This window comes from Dermatophagoides farinae, chromosome 3, assembly GCF_024713945.1.
Source record: "Dermatophagoides farinae isolate YC_2012a chromosome 3, ASM2471394v1, whole genome shotgun sequence".
NCBI classification, from domain to species: domain Eukaryota; kingdom Metazoa; phylum Arthropoda; class Arachnida; order Sarcoptiformes; family Pyroglyphidae; genus Dermatophagoides; species Dermatophagoides farinae.
The window spans coordinates 4,053,948-4,073,034 of record NC_134679.1 but is presented as its reverse complement, the minus strand read 5'-3'; the positions used below and the strand labels follow the sequence as shown (position 1 = coordinate 4,073,034).

General features: G+C 30.3%; 5 protein-coding genes, 1 long non-coding RNA gene and 2 other non-coding genes across 9 annotated transcripts; 6 read left to right on the top strand and 2 right to left on the bottom strand.

The window, feature by feature from the left end:
* Positions 1-550: 550 nt before the first annotated feature.
* Positions 551-2,747, top strand: LOC124494461 (uncharacterized). Of its 2 annotated transcripts, none has more exons than XM_047057631.2 (3): positions 551-852; positions 945-1,670; positions 1,718-2,747. In XM_047057631.2, the coding sequence occupies exons 1-3, from the start codon at positions 646-648 to the stop codon at positions 2,681-2,683; spliced, it is 1,899 nt and encodes a 632-aa protein (XP_046913587.2). In that variant the 5' UTR covers positions 551-645; the 3' UTR covers positions 2,684-2,747. The 2 variants fall into 2 exon arrangements, with proteins under 2 accessions (XP_046913587.2, XP_046913588.2); XM_047057632.2 differs by having other exon boundaries at positions 553-852; positions 1,727-2,747.
* On the top strand, positions 2,180-4,769 carry LOC124494462 (acetylcholinesterase-1-like). The gene is made up of 2 exons (XM_047057633.2): positions 2,180-2,774; positions 2,841-4,769. The coding sequence occupies exons 1-2, from the start codon at positions 2,713-2,715 to the stop codon at positions 4,636-4,638; spliced, it is 1,860 nt and encodes a 619-aa protein (XP_046913589.2). The 5' UTR covers positions 2,180-2,712; the 3' UTR covers positions 4,639-4,769.
* Positions 4,745-6,664, top strand: LOC124494463 (lysosomal acid lipase/cholesteryl ester hydrolase). Its single transcript, XM_047057634.2, has 7 exons — positions 4,745-5,234; positions 5,291-5,347; positions 5,409-5,498; positions 5,554-5,740; positions 5,809-5,965; positions 6,023-6,284; positions 6,356-6,664. The coding sequence occupies exons 1-7, from the start codon at positions 4,745-4,747 to the stop codon at positions 6,511-6,513; spliced, it is 1,401 nt and encodes a 466-aa protein (XP_046913590.2). The 3' UTR covers positions 6,514-6,664.
* On the bottom strand, positions 6,651-6,936 carry LOC142597362 (uncharacterized). Its single transcript, XM_075729026.1, has 2 exons — positions 6,814-6,936; positions 6,651-6,761 (listed from the first exon to the last, which is right to left on the bottom strand). Exons 1-2 carry the CDS (start codon positions 6,895-6,897, stop codon positions 6,651-6,653), a joined length of 195 nt encoding a protein of 64 aa, XP_075585141.1. The 5' UTR covers positions 6,898-6,936.
* Positions 6,937-8,624: 1,688 nt separating this feature from the next.
* TRNAG-GCC (transfer RNA glycine (anticodon GCC)) lies at positions 8,625-8,730 on the top strand. The gene is made up of 2 exons: positions 8,625-8,660; positions 8,696-8,730. It is a non-coding gene; the product is annotated as a tRNA-Gly (tRNA).
* Positions 8,731-9,177: 447 nt separating this feature from the next.
* Positions 9,178-9,284, top strand: TRNAG-GCC (transfer RNA glycine (anticodon GCC)). Its single transcript has 2 exons — positions 9,178-9,213; positions 9,250-9,284. It is a non-coding gene; the product is annotated as a tRNA-Gly (tRNA).
* Positions 9,285-9,474: 190 nt separating this feature from the next.
* su(r) (dihydropyrimidine dehydrogenase su(r)) lies at positions 9,475-13,279 on the bottom strand. Its single transcript, XM_047057791.2, has 7 exons — positions 13,138-13,279; positions 12,965-13,079; positions 12,554-12,835; positions 12,428-12,490; positions 10,073-12,361; positions 9,921-10,004; positions 9,475-9,846 (listed from the first exon to the last, which is right to left on the bottom strand). Exons 2-7 carry the CDS (start codon positions 13,022-13,024, stop codon positions 9,622-9,624), a joined length of 3,003 nt encoding a protein of 1,000 aa, XP_046913747.2. The 5' UTR covers positions 13,025-13,079; positions 13,138-13,279; the 3' UTR covers positions 9,475-9,621.
* A 182-nt stretch (positions 13,280-13,461) lies between these two features.
* Positions 13,462-14,604, top strand: LOC124494594 (uncharacterized). Its single transcript, XR_006959228.2, has 3 exons — positions 13,462-13,585; positions 13,661-13,886; positions 13,955-14,604. It is a non-coding gene; the product is annotated as an uncharacterized LOC124494594 (long non-coding RNA).
* The last annotated feature ends 4,483 nt before the right edge of the window (positions 14,605-19,087 follow it).

Below are 19,087 nucleotides of genomic sequence, written 5' to 3'. Positions count from 1 at the left end.
CACGTACTACTACTGACTACTGACCACTGCATGGTTTAGTTATATAGATTAATCAATGAATAAACTATTTATAGAATCAAAATCAAGTAAGGAAGAAAAAAAAGAAGATTATCTTCAAGAAAAAAAAATTGAAAGTGTGTTTTTACCACCAAACCAAAACACATTTATCACAATCCACAAATGTTCTACTTATAGAAATTTAAGGAAATACAAATCCTTATGATGATTAGGTGGTTGCAATGAATGGGCAAAACTATAAATGTTTTGTGTGTTTGTTTGTTTGTTTTTTTTTGTATGGCATCAATTAAAATGACGATGTCAGATACGATAAATGATGATGATGATGATGATGATGATAATGTTGATGGGAAAACCAAAATGGCTAGAAAAAAAAATAAAATAAATACTCACCGTCAAACATTTTTTTTATGAATATATTTTGTTTGTTTAAACTGTTGTTGTTGTTGTTGTTGTAAAATTTTTCAATGTTGATTCATTATTATTATTTATCTATTTATCATCGTTGAAAAGAAAAAAATTCAATGCATCATCATTTCACACATTTATAAATGACAATGTCAGATAATTTTTTCTTTTTCTTTTTTTTCTTTTCTTCTGTATGATTTATCAACAACATTAAAAACCATGGATCATATTAAAGTTTCTCATGTAAATGATAATCAACAACAACATAGTATAGTAGTAAAAAAAGAATCACAAACACGTTTGTCATTGTGTGTAATATGCAAACAGTCCATAAAAATTCTTCATAATGAGAATCACCAACAAGTTGTAATCGATGATAATGTTGATGTTGATGGTGACAAAAGAATCGTTTGTCTTCAATGTCAGGTATGAGGAAAAGAAAAATTTTTTTTTTTTATTCCAGTTGTCTTTTGTTTTAAACATGAAATCAATTTATTTTCTTCAATTCAATATGACAGAAATTTTATAATGAATCTATTGAATTATCAATTCATTCTAAATTCAAATGTGTTTGTAATGATTCAAAACCTTTTGATCAATCACCATTGCATTGTGATTATTGTCGATTTAATAGATTAAATCAATTAGCATTTAATCGAAAACTCAAAAATAATTCATTAGAAACAAAAGGAATATCCGAATCACGATGTAAACGAATTGAAACCATAACCGGTGGATATGCAGGAAAACAATTGATGAATGGCCAGCAATCATATAGAATTTATCATGCAATGAATGATGATAATGTCGATACAGATAATGTAAAACAACAACCATCCGAAGAGCAACAACAAACAATGAAGCATAGAATCAATAATAACAATATTAAAACAATTAAAAAATTAATTTTTCTTTCACCAAATTCCTTATCGATGTTTCCATTTATTTCCCAAAAATCTGGTTCTCAGCAATCAAATGCATATGACTCTCACAATCCGATGATTATTGTTCCACAATCTAATCGAAATGAAAATCAACAGCTTCAACAATCATCTGCTAAAAGATTGTTGATACAAGCACCACAAAGTTGTAAAAATGTGAATTTATCACAGAAAAAATTTCAATCAACAACGGTGAACAACAAAAATGGTCCGAACAAAATTTCAAAATCATCCATTCGTTTGAATAAAAAGAATTTTGGACAGCAAAAAAATGCTGTCAAATATCGATTGTTAGCTAACAAGGTAAGTTTCACAAATTTTTATATTGAATGCTGAGAAATAATTTCCAGACATTTCAGACAGAAGAAAACAAACAATTAAATGGTCAGGCTGTTGTTGACGCTTCTATGGATAATGATAAATTTCAATCAAATCGATACACAAATTTTTCACTGGTTCAAAACCCTATTGATATGGATCGAAAATTGTCCGAAGCATTAGCCAGTCTTGATTCAAATCGTATTTCAAAATACCGTTGCCCTTTGGAAGAATTATTTCATAATTGGACATTTTTCATCGATCATATTAGTATGATTTATTGGTCTTGTTTTGGACCGAATGAATTAAGAATTGAATTATTCATCAAGAAATTCTGGTCATTTTTAAATGATTTTCTATGCTTATATCGTAGTGATCAAATTAATGATCATGCCGTGATTTCATTAATCAAATCCATAAACGATGAATCGATAATACATATCAATCAGATTTTGTTATTGCATATTTGTTGGCTTAAATTTGGCCCATTTAACCATCAAGATCTTAAAACTAATTCACATCCTTGGTGGATATCTATCAAACAAGTTGTTACCAATATGGATAATGATCCAAATCAAATATCGAACAAAAAGTCAGTCTTATTGACTGAAGCATTGGATAATATTGGCGCCATTGCTGATCGTTTTCATGTGAACGATATTGAATTGGCATTAGTATCAACAATTCTTCTATTGAAACATTCGAATAATCAATCAGTAAAAATGATGAACAATGATAATGTTGCATGTCATGTATGTCATCGACCAATGTTTCGTTTACAACAATTATTTATGGCCATGTTGGAATTGTTTGTCGATGATCATCAACAATTAACCAATGTGAATGATTCTAATAATATGGCTGGATTATCAACTGCTGTTTATGCTGGTACCAGCAACAGCAACAGCAGCAGCAGCAGCAGTAATGGCGGCCTCACACAATTAATGCTGTTTTTGTCACCAGAATTGGAATATTTTTTTGCTTTATTGAATGCTTGATTTGTTTCTTCGTCTCTATATACTTTGAAATGAAAAATAATAAAAATTTTGCAATTATAATCAATTCCATTTTTACCCTCATACGTAAAAGGTGAATTTCTGGATGATGTGAATTTGTTTACAAATTGATTTTTTATTTTCATTTCTAAATTTTCAGTTTCATCACCATCATCATCATTATGTTTTCGAGGATTTTTTTAATCATTCTAGTTACCTGTTCATCATGTTTGGCGGAATCAAACGTATATCCGGAGATTCGAACACCAACGAACATTATTGTAGGCAAACAAAATCCTGTTCAAATTGGTTCAAACACTGTTTTGGTTGATCAATTCACTGGTATCACATATGGACATGCAAAACGATTTCAACGACCAACACCAGCATGGAAATTGGATACAACAAAAGTGAAAATCGATGCAACAAGACCAGCAAGATTTTGTCCACAGCAATCGGGTTTTATTGAAATGTTTAAATCGGAAATGACAGCAGAACAAAAACAAATGGCACGTATGAGCGAAAATTGTCTTCAATTAAATGTTTGGGTTCGTAATGTCACGAACGAATCATCATTTACATTAAAACCAGTGCTTGTTTGGTTCCATGGTGGATCATTCATATCTGATACAACAGCTCGTTTATTGTATCAAGGGCAGCAACTTGCAGCACGTGAAGATATTGTTGTTGTTACTGTTAATTATCGATTAGATGCATTCGGTTTCATGTATATTGGTCATCAGAATCAAACATTAAAGACACAAACCAATGCTGGTATTTGGGATCAATTATTAGCCCTGGAATGGATACAAGAACATATTGAATATTTTCAAGGTGATTCAAAACACGTTACCATTGCAGGATTCGATTCAGGTGCTACTTCAGTTGGACTTCATCTTATGTCGCCTAAAAGTCGAAGATTGTTTCAACAAGCTATCATGATGTCAGGATCAGTATATACACAATTGATATCGGCTCGTTCTGCTTGTAATATGAATGTAGCTCAAATGTGGGCTCAAATGGCTTCGACGATTTCTTGTGGTCATGAATGGACAGAGAAAACTTTGAAATGCTTGAAGCAAGCTTCAATTGATAAAATTTTACAACTAATCAATCCATTTGGTCCAGTATCCACTGGACCAGAAATTGTCATGGACCAAACAGATGACCTTTTTCCATTCGATACACTATCCGAAGCAATCGATCAGATTGATACATCAAAAATGGTAATCATGATTGGCTCGACTGATGATGAAGGAAGTCAAGTTTTACCGATGATGAATGATAAACTATTTCAGCAATTTATTTCTGATCAACAATTATCATGGAATGAAGCTATTGAACAAATGGTACAATTAACTACAAAGCTAGTGCCACCTCGTGGTTGTAATCATAACAAAGTGAACGGAGATGATATTGCCAAATGTTATCTATCTGATTCCAATGTGCTAAGGAATTTCAAAACAATCGGCCAATCTATTGGAGATTTCTATGTTTCCTGTCCGATGACATTGTTTGCCGAAAAACTAATCGAAAAACGACAAAATCCTGCTCAATTATATCAATATGTCTGGTCACAAAAATCTCGTCCAAATCGTTTTGCACCATGTTTGGAATGGATGGGTGCCTGTCATGGAACTGATGTTCTTATGATGTTTGGCATTCCGTTCATGGCATCCAATGAATTTGATGAAAATGATCAAAAAATCTCGAAAAAATTCATGAAAACTATTGGCCATTTTGTTCATCATGGTCGTCCAAATATTAAAAAATGGTTACCATGGACATGGAATGAAACCAATTCATTGCACATGCCTTATTCACAATTCATAGACGGTGTTTGGAAATTCGAAACAAATTGGAAACAAGATCAATGTCATAAAGTATGGGCAAAATATTTAATGACCAACAATGACGATAATCGGAATTTGACATGCAGGCGAGAATCATTTCAATAGTATATTATAAATAAATAAACTGTATGAATGCTGGTCATGAATTAATCAGAACCGCTTTAAAATTCAAAAAAAAAAAATTTCATTTTATCGAAAAAGTTTGAAATAAATGATAAAAATTTTATTCAATCAAATTTTTTGTTATTTTAGTTGCATCTATACTATGACGAACAACGTTGTCATTTTAGTGGTATTGGTCATTTTTGGCCTTCCAACATTAATCAATGGTGGTTCAACATTTGAACTTTATAGTGATAATCCGGATATTTTTCGTAATACAAGTGAATTAATTGAATCTCGTGGATTTCAATCGGAAACTCATCGAATGATTACCGAAGATGGTTATATATTGACAATGTTTCGTCTGATCAATCCATACATGAAACATAAACGTCCATTACAACCGATATTGATACAACACGGTCTCTGTGGTAATGGTGATTATTTTATTTTCTCTGATCATGAAGCATTGATCGAAGGTGGACAATTTTTGGATCTAAAAACATTACGTTCATTGAATTGTACCGGATTGGATAGAAATTCTGCCGGAACAAGCATAGCTTATATTTTAGCATCCTGTGGATATGATGTTTGGCTAGGTTGGTGATTTTATGTTAGTGTTAATTTTATGTTTTATGTTTTAATTGAATGTTAGGCAATTTTCGTGGCAATCGATATTCAGATGGTCATATTGTATTGAATCAAAAAATTGGTAAGAAAAAAAAACCTGAAAAATGCCAATCAATATGTTTTTATTTGATTTCAATTATTAGATCGTGAATATTGGTCATTTAATATTGATCATTTTTCTCATTATGATACACCAACACAAATAAATTATGTACTCAATTACACTGGAAAATGTAAGTAAATGAACGGAAAATATTTCATAATCAACCAAAATGCTTGTATTATTAGCACATTTGACTTATATAGGACATTCAATGGGTACAACATCAATTTTGCAACTATTAACGGAAAAACCTGAATATTCTAAATATTTAAAACCTATTATTCTGATGGCACCGGTTACTCATGTTTATCATATACGATCACCAGTTTTATTGTTGGGAGCTTATACACCGGCACTTATCAAATTTTTTGAGTGGGTTTCCATTATTTCTTTATATCGAATTCTTTTTAATTAATTGGTTTGAAATCTTTTTATATTAGGAAAGCTAGTTTACCATTTTTTGGTCTACCAAGCCAAATTTGGGCTCTAGTCGATCAATTATTTGCAACATTTATCTGTGGAAATTCATTGTTCAAACCATTATGTGCATTAATTGTGTTCATCATCAATGGATTTGATTATCCTAATCTAGCACCGGTAATTTTCAACACTTTCTTGATATTGAAATTCTAATTGAATATATTTTTTTTTTAGCATATTATACCATTCTCAGCAGGACATTTTCCCGATGAAACATCGATGGCTGCATTTGCACATTGGGCACAACGAGTTGTTTACAATACTTTCAGTTACTATGATTATGGTGTCGAAGAGAATCTCTCACGATACGGAACAGATATTCCACCAATCTATAATTTATCTAAAATTGATTCGGAAAATATTATGCTTATTTCCGGTATAAATGATTGGCTAGCCGATCCGGATGATGTTGATATTTTAAGAAGTCAATTGAGTGGTCAGTTTAATATTATAATATACTATTTATTAATTTTCATTAACAAAAACAATTCTATATACTATATATAGTTCGACCGTTGAAAGATTATGTTATCCCTTATCAGCTATGGAATCATGCAGATTTTCTGGTCGGAACGAATCGTGGTTCTGAACAAAATTCAGTCATATTGCAATGGCTTTATGAATTTTTTGGTGAAGTAGCACATGATCATCATTATAAAACATAGGACGACCAATAATCAGTTGATTCATCAATGAGAAAAAATGAGAAAAAAAATATGTAGTTATGCTATAGATAACCTGATTATTCGATCATCAACAAAAAAAACTGATTAATCAAAAAAAAAAAAAAAATAAAATCATATTATTTATCCACGATTCTTACCCAACCATATGTGCTCCAAGTTATCGAAGAATCATTCAATAAATTAAATCCTGAATTTTTACCAATTAAATTCTGGCTTATCATTTCCAACTAATAAAAAAAAAAGAATTATTCGAAAGTATATTGTGAAAACGAAACAAACCTTGATCAATTTAGCGGAATATTTTCCAGTCATAAAATTTGTTGAAAGAAAACGATTGTTCATACGACCAATCTGTTTATTCATATTTGATAGTTTTGAACACCACCAGATTAATGTAGTTAAATAAAGTGTAATGAACATCGTGCATAAAATAAACGGAATAATAAATACTAATGGTAATTGTGTAAAAAGTAAAACATAGATACTATATGAAATGAATATACAATAACCAGAAATTAATACACTGATAACGGATCGCATCTGTTGATTATAACGACGAATTTCAGCATTTAATAATGAATATTGTCTATTAATTCTTAATAATCTGACATAGTATTGAAGTTTAAATAATCCTCGAATATTATTCCTTAATGTGTTGATTGTTTGCTCTAAATCTTGAACTATTTGATAATATTTTAGAAGAATATAATGAACAATAATGATGACAAGAATTGGTGTTGCAAAAACAGCTAAAACAATGATAAATATTGTAATAATCAAAATAAAATCAAACAATTGTAATCAACTTACATGGATAAACGTATGCCAACCAGAGAATAACAGTGAAAAACCAGAAAATTACCCAAAATATACTACGTTCAAATAAATTTTTATCAAAAATGTCATAGATAATCATAATGACAACAAAAAAAGTTAATGATTGTATCATCGTACTGACTGCTTGATAACATAATGATCGAAATCTTTTGAATTTTTGATATTGCCAATGATTTAGACCGAATTTTTCGAAATGCATGAAATTACGATTATCAGCATGGTCAACACCATTCTCAAATTGTTTGTTTTGATCTTGAATCAAAAATATTGTTAAAAATTCATAATCTTTTTGATGATAATTAAATGTTAAAATGATGATCATCATATGAATGGTACCCAAAATTATTAATGCCTGACTGAAATTCTTGTGAACATCGGTGGGTAAAAAATCCACCATCAAACAGAATGGATAATAATTTAAATAATCATTATGTAGAAGAAAAATTACAAAACATCCAGTCACTAGTATGGATGGAATGAATGAAATCCATAAATGCCAACATTTTCGTCTTATAGTTTGTGATTGAAGATTTTCAAAATTTTTGAGATTTTGATGTTTGATTTGTTTGGAAAAATTTGACCATACTGAAAATCGAGACCAATAATGGAATAATTGAGAAAATTTTGATGTTTCCATTTTTAAATTTTCAATAATTATTCAGTTGAACATAAACATGAAAATTGTTCCTGTCATACATTCGAATCAATTTTCTATGATGAAAAAATATGTTGTTTTCGTTTACAATTTAGCTAGAATTTCAATGATCAACAAAATGAATGCACATGATTTCAATTCATTGGAAAAATCATTATCATGTACTTTGAGAGTTTATTTTAGTTCTAACAATAACTACTACTAAATAACTATATTTAGACCATCTGTTGGGATTTCCCACATCAATGATAGTGAAAAGACAATCAGTTTTGCAAGAAAAATAAAAAAAAAGAATCAATAATTGAAAATTCATTAAAAAATGTCAATTCTGATTGCTTCAAAGATTTTATGAACCATGATTTTAGTACCATATTTCATACAGTAAACGCATGGATAAACGAGATGGAGTCGTTGTTGACTCTCTTAAAACTTGTTTTTTCTGTCCATAGTCATCGGGAAAAAAGAAGTCTTAGTCAGACAAAGATCATCTTAAAATGATCTAACACAAAATCATAATGAACAAAATGGTACCCGAAACAAATACTATTATTCAATGGTTCAAGACGGTTTAGAGTCGATTAAAAATGTTCGATTACGTGCGTCGTTGGTTCAGTGGTAGAATGCTCGCCTGCCAACAGTTGTGGTTCATTTCCGCCGGATCCGGAAGTACGCGGGCGGCCCGGGTTCGATTCCCGGACGACGCAATTGGCCATTAAATTTTTGTCCAAAACAAGCTTTTATTATACTTTAAACTTTTCAAACGAATCGATCATGCCACTCGATCGATAAAAAGGTATTATCTTTTTTTTATTGTTCAGAATATACGCAGAACATTCATATTCAAAATGTGTTGAGAAAAACCGGATATTTTCAATGAACATTGACAGTCTGCGTGGTTTGGCTGCATTGATGGTTATTATGTCTATGATGATTTACTCTTTTCTAAAAAAACCTGTTTTCATTTTCATCATCATGTTTGAGATTTTTGAGATTGCTTGAGATTTTTTCAATGCAATATTCAGAGAGTTGATTCAAAGAAAATGTCATCTAAAGCGGTTGTTATTATCTAATGACCAAAAATGGCTCAGATTGTTTCAGATTGTTTCAGATTGTTCTTCCGAAATTTGAATTTATAAATTCTGAATAATACAGCGTCGTTGGTTCAGTGGTAGAATGCTCGCCTGCCAACAATTCAAGGATCATTTCCGGCGGATACGGAAGTTCGCGGGCGGCCCGGGTTCGATTCCCGGACGACGCAATTGGTCAATTAATCTTTTTGACCAATTTCCAAACGAATTTTGAAAATCTGGTTCAAATGTTAATTCAAAATTTACTAATTGCGTGAACTAATTCTAGATGGCGCAATAGACTGTTTTGTGAAATTATTATCAAACCGCAATTTTGATAGCGCCATTCTTCAAATTATTAATAGGTACATTCATTTGCGATCAATAATCATTGAACAATAAATTTATTGCGATATTATATTAGTCATTCATAAAATTTGACGAAAAACAAAGTTTCAAAATATCAATTCAAAACATTATATTTCTTAATGATTTTTTACTGAGAAAAATGTCTGACATTCCATATGTTTAAAACGAATTGATTATTGGCGGTATACCACGTTTCACTTTATGCGGTCCTAATTTTGGTACCATTTCAATGCAATCAATAATTGGACAAACAGAATAACATAAACTGCAACCAGTACAATCATCCGTTACTTCTGGCAAATGTGTATTTGCATCGAATTTGATAGCCTGATAGCCAGAATCATTACATGTCATATAACATTTCCCACAATTGATGCACATGTCCTAAAAAAATTGTAACGATAGAAAGAAAAAAAAAATATTTTTAGTATAATGAAATTTTAGGCAAAAAAACCAACCTGATTGATTAATGCCACTTTTTGTTCGTTATTATTCAATTGATTAAAAGTTCCCATTTTTGGCAGTGAATAACCGATCAAATCCTGTCGAATGAATAAAATGGATTCGTGAATAAACTTTGTTGAATTTCTCATTCTCAACTGTGACATACTTTTAATTTGATTAAACAGATTGTATTTTCTTTATTTGCATTCAATGTTGATTCAATAAAAGGCTTACCAGGAATCGGTTTCCCTTTTTGATGAATCGGTGTCGGTGGTGATTGGAAATTCCATTTTTTATCATATTCTTCATTATTTAAACTTTTTAAATAAAGTAAGGTTTTCAATCCAGTTATAAAATCCTGTATGACGGTGAAATCTTGATTTTGAACAGCACTGCAAATTTGAAGTGCACTTGCACCAGCATAAATAAATTGTAATCCCGATTCTGCCGAATCGATACCACCAGTGGCTAGAATTGTCAAGTCAGGCACAGCACGGGCGATAGCCGACACGGCACGCAATGCCATTGGTCTAACAGCATTTCCGGACATTCCACCATATGTGGTACGAGCTTCGTTTCCTACTTTGGGCCATGGATTTCCATCGCTTTGTAGCCACATTAAACTTGATACCGTATTTATTACGGTAACACCATCAGCTCTTCCACGTTGAGCTGCACGGGCGATATCAACAATTTCGGTAACATTCGGAGTTAATTTAGCAAACACGGGTACGGTTGATATCGACTTGACCCATTTGCAAATATCTTCGACCATTTGAGGATTTTGTCCACAAGCTAATCCCATTCCTCTTTCACCCATACCATGTGGACAGCTTAGATTTAATTCTAATGCATCAGCACCCGATTCTGTTGCCATTCGCGTCAATTCAACCCAATCATCTTGATTATATTTAGCCATTATACTAGCGATTATAATTTTTTCTGGAAAATCTTTTTTCAATTCAGAAATACATTTACACCAGTAAGCGGCCGTTTTTTCGCTTATTAATTCAATGTTTAAAAATGAGCTTAAATGTGGCCCATAAAGATGATTAGATGTTGAACCACGAATAATTCGGGGGGATACATTTGTAACCAAATCTTTATCCAGACCAAATGTTTTTGTTAAAGCGAATCCCCAGCCTGCTTGAAATGCACGACGAATCATTGCACCAGAGGTGGTCGGTGGGGCACTTGCCAAACCAAATGGATTCGGGAAATGTACCCCACAAATATCGATGCTAATGTCAACCAAATCGATCGGTGTATACATTCGTGGTAATCTTGCTATAGGGCCAACATCATTGTTATGCTTACTTTGAAGATAACGATGAATAGACCATGCAGCCGTTTTACCATCATTAACGGCTTCTACGGTTGTTTCGGAAACTCCGGCCAAATCTCCACCACAAAATACCCATTCAATGCTTGTGGACATTGCATCAACATCGACTAACGGTAATCCAGTTTTTTCATTTATTTTTAATGGATATAATGCTTCGATCACATCCGGATCGGTTAATGCTGAACCAAAAGCTGATATTACAAATTGACATTTGATTTTTATTGATTGTTCCCGATCCTCAATAAAATTGCCATCCTCATCGATTTCTGTTCGATAAAATTCCATTGATACAATGCGACCTGATTCCATTTTGATATGATATGGAGACATGAATGGCATTAGTTCACATTTTTCTTCAATAGCCAGATTAACTTCTTCGGGTACAGCACGAATATTATTAAATCCTCGACGAAATACGAGCGATACTCGTTTGGCTCCACAACGAATAGCTGCCGTTGCACAATCGAATGCCGTATCACCAGCTCCCAATACAATTACATGTCCATAAAGTTTGGGAAGATTTTCCATTGAATCTAATGATTTTGATTCTCGTGAAACGGCTGGTAGAAAATCTTTCGATGTATAAAATCCATTACGAGAACTGAGACCATTGAATATAGAACTTAATTTTGGTTGAGGCAAACCAAGACCCAAAAATATGCAATCATATTTGTCCTGTTTACGAAGAGATTCCAATGTATAGTTGCGTCCTAAAGATTGATTTGGTAAAATTTTCACGCCTAAGTCACACATTAAATCAATTTCAAATTGAACAGCATGATATGGAAGACGATACTGTGGTATTTCAGTGGCACTTAAACCACCAAGAATTTTTTCTTTCTCTAGAATTGTCAGATTTGAATATCCAAGACGAGCTAAAAATGTTGCACAACTTATGCTAGATGGACCACATCCAATTAAGGCAATTTTAGATCGAAATACATCAGGCATCTGATTGATAGTCTTTAAACTTGGATCACGAATTTGTGGAACATTCATCTTTCGGAATACATCCACAGCGAAATGTTGAAGACCAGAAATATTAATTGGACCTTCTTCAGTGGCATACAAATTACAACCACCAACGCAAAGATTTGATGTTGGACATACCTAGGGTCGAGGAGGACAAAAAATTTTTTTTAATTGGAAAACTAGCTTAATAATAACAGTAAATACCATGCCACATGTAAGGCCAAGCGGATTGTCCGATAAAATACATTGAGCTGCTCCGTAATAATTCTGAAAAAAATAAATGATTGATCTATGTAATGATTGATCAAAATATATCAAAATGTTCATTACCCTAGTGGCAATCATGCCGATAAATGCCTTGATATCTAATTGAGTTGGACAACTCTTTTGACACGGACTATCGGCACATTTAAGACAACGAGCAGCTTCACGAAGTGCACCACGTTCACTTAATGTAGTTGGTTTGATATCATCAAAATTTTTGACCAATTTTGACCAATCACAATTACTACGACTACAATTACGTTTCCAATGCAATTTTTCTCGTTTAGTACGATGACTAGGAATAACGGTTGCACATTCTTGTACGCGAGGATTTAGAGAAAGTATGTCCTAGATAAAAAATTAAAAAATTCATTTCAAATAGTTGGATTGCAACATGGAAAAAATTTGATTAATAGAATCTATAGATAAAAGTGCAAATCAAAAATCAAATATTAATTATATGTTCATCATGCATACTTCAATGTCTTGTGAATCTTCGGTCAATTTGTGAATTTTTGCTGTTGTGTAATGGTCCATTTTTTTAAAATTAATTGTTCAATTGTGAATGAAGAAAGACGACTCAAAACTAGATCTTAATAAAAAAAAATATAATAATAATTTGAAGAAAATTAATGAATCATGAAGTTTACTATTATGATTGATGGATTAAATTAAAAATTATATCGAATTGAAGGAAAAAAAGTTTGCCAAACAAATTAGTCCAGACGTCGTTTCTCACGTGATCACATTGTAACTTTCATAATAAAAAAAAAGTTCCATCATTTTTGCCATGTTTTGATTTGCTATTTTCTTCATTGATATGACAAAGATTCACAATCTTAAACTAAATGCGTCATTAAGGATATCAATCAATCATCACCACAACGATCATCATAATCAAAAAATCAACAACAACATAAAACAATCACAGATGTTGTTTTTCAAACTTTTCACAATTCTCAACAAATTCATTTCTTTTCTGCTGATAAATAACAAAGCCAAACATTGACAAAATACTGAACTTTGTCAATTGGAAATTTTTCTTTTTGGAAATTAGACAAAAAAGCTGATCAAAAGAAAAAACATTTGTGGATCAAGGTTTTGTTGTTGTCGTGCTTTTTTTTGTTTTAAATTTCATCAATAAATTTTTTTTTTGATTTTTTTTGCCATTAGATGGCATTTCATATCTGTATACAGAAAAAAATGAGAAAAAACGCTAATTCATCGATCGAATCAATTAAGCAATCGAAAAAAACAAAAATTTTTCATCATCAATGATTGATTGGATTATCATCATCAAAGAAGATTCAGAAACAATTGGCAACATTTCGTCAATCGTCATTGAAATGAATTTTTTACGCTTTGTCTAGTAAATGTTAATCGATTTTTAATTGACAATGTAAATATAAATTCTGAATGAATATAGTGATAATAATAATAATCATTACCTTTTTTCAAATTATTCAGAAAAAAAATTAAATTGAATAAAATGATTATTTAGCCAATTTGGATCATCATCATCATAATCATCTTCGGTAACACACGAATTTCAATAACAAAAGGCCATATATATATTATATTGCAAAAGGAATGACAATGAAAAAGAAACATGAAAACCCAACATCAACATTGCTTTCAACAATTTCAACCATAATGATCATTATCAACACAGACACTGACAAAGACAGTCAGTTCTAATTTATTTTTGGAAATTTTTTTCTTTTCGGATCACGACCCAATCAACTATTATACTGGATTATTATTATTATTATTCATTCTCATCTTCATTATTATTAAAGGATAGAATATTTATCCTTGAAACATTTTTACTATATTGTTATATTAACACTATATGAATATTTGTAAAATTCAATGATAGAGTGAAAGCAAAAAAAAAAAAAAAAACAAAGACAAAAATTTCTCAACACATCATCAAAATATGTCGAGATCAAATCATCGTCATCAACATCGTATTCAAAACGGATGAAAACATTTTTTTTTTTTCATTCTCATTCTACCTGTGTGGACATTGTCCATAGTGCACAGCTATGCTAAATTGAGAGAGAGAGAAAAAAAAATATCCAAAAAAAAAAAAAAAATATTCAAACAAAAAAAAATACGAGGTCGATTTCCTTTTCGTTTGTTGTTTTTTCTACTTAATGCAACGGAATTTTTCCGTATTTTCATCGGTAAAAAAAATGTATATCATCAAAGATTTAAAATTATTAAATAAAGAAAAATATCTTCATAAGAAAATTTCAATATTTTTTCCCAATAAAAAACAAAACGAAAAAAAATGTTTGAAAATATCAGTCCATAAGATTTACGTAAGCGTTGATCCCCATCCTTCTCCTTCTTCACCTTAAATATAATTGCAATCAAACAAATTACATTCACGTATCTATGAAAATGAATAATTTTATCGTCATTTTTATCACATTCTCCCCATTTTAATTCAGACAAGAAAAAAAACAGCACAGAAGCGCCAACAAAAACGTGTTAATCAATCATCAAATAATATAATTATGTTATATATTAATTTCATTTTCGGTCAATCAAAATGACAATGATCATGATCAAACAGATGATCCAGATCAATAGATTGATCCAGGCACAAAAATAATTGGATTATCACTTATGGGGAAATTTAATTTTACAGAAAAAAATTGAAATAAATAATAATTAACTAAAAAAAAAAAAAATCAAATCAAATTACAATCATCATCAACGAAATGATCTAGTTAACAATAAACGACACAGTGACCATCATCATCATTGTCATCATAATGATGATGATGATCCAAAATCGAATAAACTTTATTTGCGAATGGAAAAATGAAAAATCTAGTCATTATGATCGTTATATCTTTTTAACAACAAGTTAACACTAAACACCATCTGCTATTAATTTGAAAATTCCTTCACAATCATCATGGATTGTATAAGCAGAGGTGGTGATAATGATGATGTATGGATGATCTAATCTAATCATCTGAAAAAAAATGATTTAAAAAATTTTTTTTATTTTTTTTTGAACCAATTTGCGTGGTTGAAAATTGTTCCAACATGCAACAGGTGCTAAAAAGAAAATCATTCATTTTTTATGTGCACGGATGATAGAATGAAAATGCAGCTGAAAATTTAAACCAGGCCATAGATTTCGATACAATGTTAAAAAAAATTATAAATTTGACATTTAGATTAAAAAAAAAAATTATTGTCATTTATATTTGTTTTCATAGGATCCTCATAAAAGTGAAACAAAATTATAAAGCTTCATAATAATAAATTGTTATATTAAAATGAATCGTCACTAATGGTGATGATTTGAATTTTAATTCATAATATCGATATGTGTTTTATATGCAATACGTGTGTGTGTGTTTGTGTCATTCAAAATTGATTCATTATATAATATTGGAATGAAAACAAAAAAAAAAAATTCTAAGACATTTACATGTTGAACTTTATCGATAAATCTCAAATGTCTATCATAATAATCAAGAAAATCTGCTATTTCTAATAATAAGATATCAAATCAAATCATCAGATCATTTACATAGTAAATCATTATTAAAGGTCATCATAAGACCCGATTTATTCAATAAAATTGATCATTTCAATATTGGTGAATCTTAATATAATGATGAAAAATATTTGAATTATGATATAATTCGAATGTCCATGGAAGAAGAAAAAAATTCAATGAGGATCTCGGACATTGGATACATTTAAAATCAATATGAAATATGTATCATCATCAGTGGAACGTGCACAAAAAAAAATCATCAATGAAACAATCTTTCAATTATTTCTTCAATTTACGGATGAAGTTAATGAATGAAATGAAATACTAAAATAAACTCATCAAATAGGATTAATGTAAATCAATATGGACATCGATGTTATTTGATTAAAATTGTCAAATGGCACAAATTAATCATCATCATTAAATTAATTAATCAATAGGAAAAAAACATGAAGAAATTTTCAAATGGAAAATTTTTTTAATTTTAGATTTAGCAGAGTATAGATGATAGTAAAGATGATTAGGATTCTGCTCGTGATTCGTCGTATTTATATAGCCCACTCACGAAAAACAGATATTCAATCCTTATCATGGATTCTTAAGCCCTTGTCCGCAAAAATAAACAGCAACGAAATATTTCATACACAAAAAAAAATATCATTCCCTCTAGGGGGGATTTATAAGCATCATCTCACGCATAGACAACAGAAAAATCATCATATTTCATCTTCATTGAAAGATGCTTTTTTGTATTATTATTGAATGGATCAAATTAAAATCGAATTAGAATTAAATCAAAAAAAAAAACAAAAAAACAAATGGTGACTTTGGCCTTGACTATTGCCACATACCATATGTAATATGTCCAAAATATATTCATACGATGATCATCATGTATAACGTGATTTGTCGTTCTATTTGAACAAATGTCGAATCTATATCATGTTTGACCATCGATTATAAATACTTAGATACTTGATGATGATTTTTATTATCATTATATTGTAATCTAGAAATGATTATCAGTATCATATGTAAATTTCAACAACACTACAGATGTTTTGTCGCTTCTTGAAATTTAATGAAGATTGAGGAAATTTAAAAATGTATATGTGATGTATGGCCATTAGAGCCAAACTATTTACGTGTCCATTTTTATATTTTTTTTTGTGATTACGATACATTTACTAATAAACATACATATGCGTGTATGTCTGTTTTTATCCACTAAACAAATGGACATTTATCATAATAGAATTTTTTTTGGTGATTATAAACAAAAAAAATATCTTTTTACCACGTTTTACCGTGGTTTTATTTTGTTCTTTATGACAACGATTAAACACGTTATATTGTATATATGACAATGTAATTTCTGTATTCACTCTGTATGAATGTTGAGTTGATTTCACCATCGTATTACGTATATATAGGATTGACTAACCGATTGAACGACCTCCAATATATATATTTTTTCAAACAACAAAAACAATAACAATTAACAGGTGTCAATGAAGATGAATTTAGAATGAGAATTCTCAAAGAAAAAAAAATATATAAACGACAATCCATTTTTTTTGATAAATGGATGGATGTGCAAAAATGTCGATTTTATAAATTAAAAAATTTTTTTTATATCAATTTAAATAAATGGATAGAAACAAGACAATAATTTCCTATATTCAGATGGACAAAATACAAAAAAAAATTGGCCTAATAATTGTTTATTGAAATTATAATTGGTTTTACATAGAAAAAATAGTTACAGTAGACATCATCATCATTATTGAAATGTAATCAAATTGCATATGAATAGACAATTTTGACGTCTTCGATGAATGACCATTCATCGATGATGATGATGATTATGATTGTTGAGACCATGACACTTATCTTATTTAGATTGAATGAATGAATAAAAACAAATGTTGTACATTGGTTATTGGAACAAAATGATAATAAACACATAATTAAAATGATGATGATGACAATGATGGCCTGCTTGCCTGTCTTAAAGACAAGATGATTATAATGATGGTCATAGTCAATGACCATCATCATCATAACTATACGTCAACATAAATGAGCACGTGTACTTGTCAACACGTGTTATTCTAACGAGAGATATGAAATTTTTTTTTCATATTGTATGTACTTGTCCATAATTCAATAAAATGGGTGCGAATAAATAGAGAAACGAAAATAATGTTATTTTCAATGAAAATTGATGGCCAAATTTTTTTCCCCAAATGATTAGCAACCGAAAATGGATTCAATAAAATAGAAATGTTTTGTATTGTTTTTTTTTCTATACTTTTGTTTTTGAAATTAATCAATTCAATCAATCGAATCTTGTTTCAGCCATTATTGATGAATGAAACAGGAAATATAATTCAATGGATCATCTTTCTTACAGCTGTCTCGATTTATTTGTCTATGTACATGTCGATTTTGGTCTATTTGATTTATGTTAATCAATAGAGCAATCATTGTACAGATTGACATGATGATGTTTTCTTCCTCACTCATCATCCATTTCATTATACACCATTTGCAAATAATTCACATGAAAAATACGATCACGCGTATCATATTTCCGAATCGATTCCTTTTCTCTGTCATTTTTTTTCGCAATATGCAACAAGTATTTCCGAATATTATGGATTCATTTGTAAATGACAGAGAAACAAAAAATGGAATTGGTGAGAAAAATCCAGTATCAATTGTTTGATAATAAGATTTATTTATAACTAATTGATATCTAAATACATCACTATTTTAGTCAGTTTTCTGAATCGGAAATGCGACCGGTAAATAAAACCAATTGAAAAGAAAGAGGCGGTACAGTGCCGCCCGAGTTTTTATAATATCATGAAAGCCATAAACTGAGCCTCTTTTTAATATTGAAAACATATGTTATCACGATTTCCGTATTAGTTCAAAGAAAAAAAATTGTGAATCCCGAGTGTTGATTACCGGGTCTGTTTTGTTGTTTGGCCGGCTTTTCTTTGCTTAAATATGTTGATGGTTTCGAAAAAAAAGAGTGAATACAAAATGAATTCAGTTTGTTC

Coding starts and splice junctions, on each gene's coding strand:
- LOC124494461 (XM_047057631.2), top strand. CDS start 646: ATGGATCATATTAAAGTTTCTCATGTAAATGATAATCAACAACAACAT. Junction 853..944: donor TCGTTTGTCTTCAATGTCAG/GTATGAGGAAAA, acceptor TCAATATGACAG/AAATTTTATAATGAATCTAT. Junction 1,671..1,717: donor ATCGATTGTTAGCTAACAAG/GTAAGTTTCACA, acceptor AATAATTTCCAG/ACATTTCAGACAGAAGAAAA.
- LOC124494462 (XM_047057633.2), top strand. CDS start 2,713: ATGAAAAATAATAAAAATTTTGCAATTATAATCAATTCCATTTTTACC. Junction 2,775..2,840: donor TTTACCCTCATACGTAAAAG/GTGAATTTCTGG, acceptor CTAAATTTTCAG/TTTCATCACCATCATCATCA.
- LOC142597362 (XM_075729026.1), bottom strand. CDS start 6,897: ATGAATAAACAGATTGGTCGTATGAACAATCGTTTTCTTTCAACAAAT. Junction 6,762..6,813: donor ATTCCGCTAAATTGATCAAG/GTTTGTTTCGTT, acceptor TTTTTTTATTAG/TTGGAAATGATAAGCCAGAA.
- LOC124494463 (XM_047057634.2), top strand. CDS start 4,745: ATGATAAAAATTTTATTCAATCAAATTTTTTGTTATTTTAGTTGCATC. Junction 5,348..5,408: donor TGTATTGAATCAAAAAATTG/GTAAGAAAAAAA, acceptor TTCAATTATTAG/ATCGTGAATATTGGTCATTT. Junction 5,499..5,553: donor ACTCAATTACACTGGAAAAT/GTAAGTAAATGA, acceptor TTGTATTATTAG/CACATTTGACTTATATAGGA.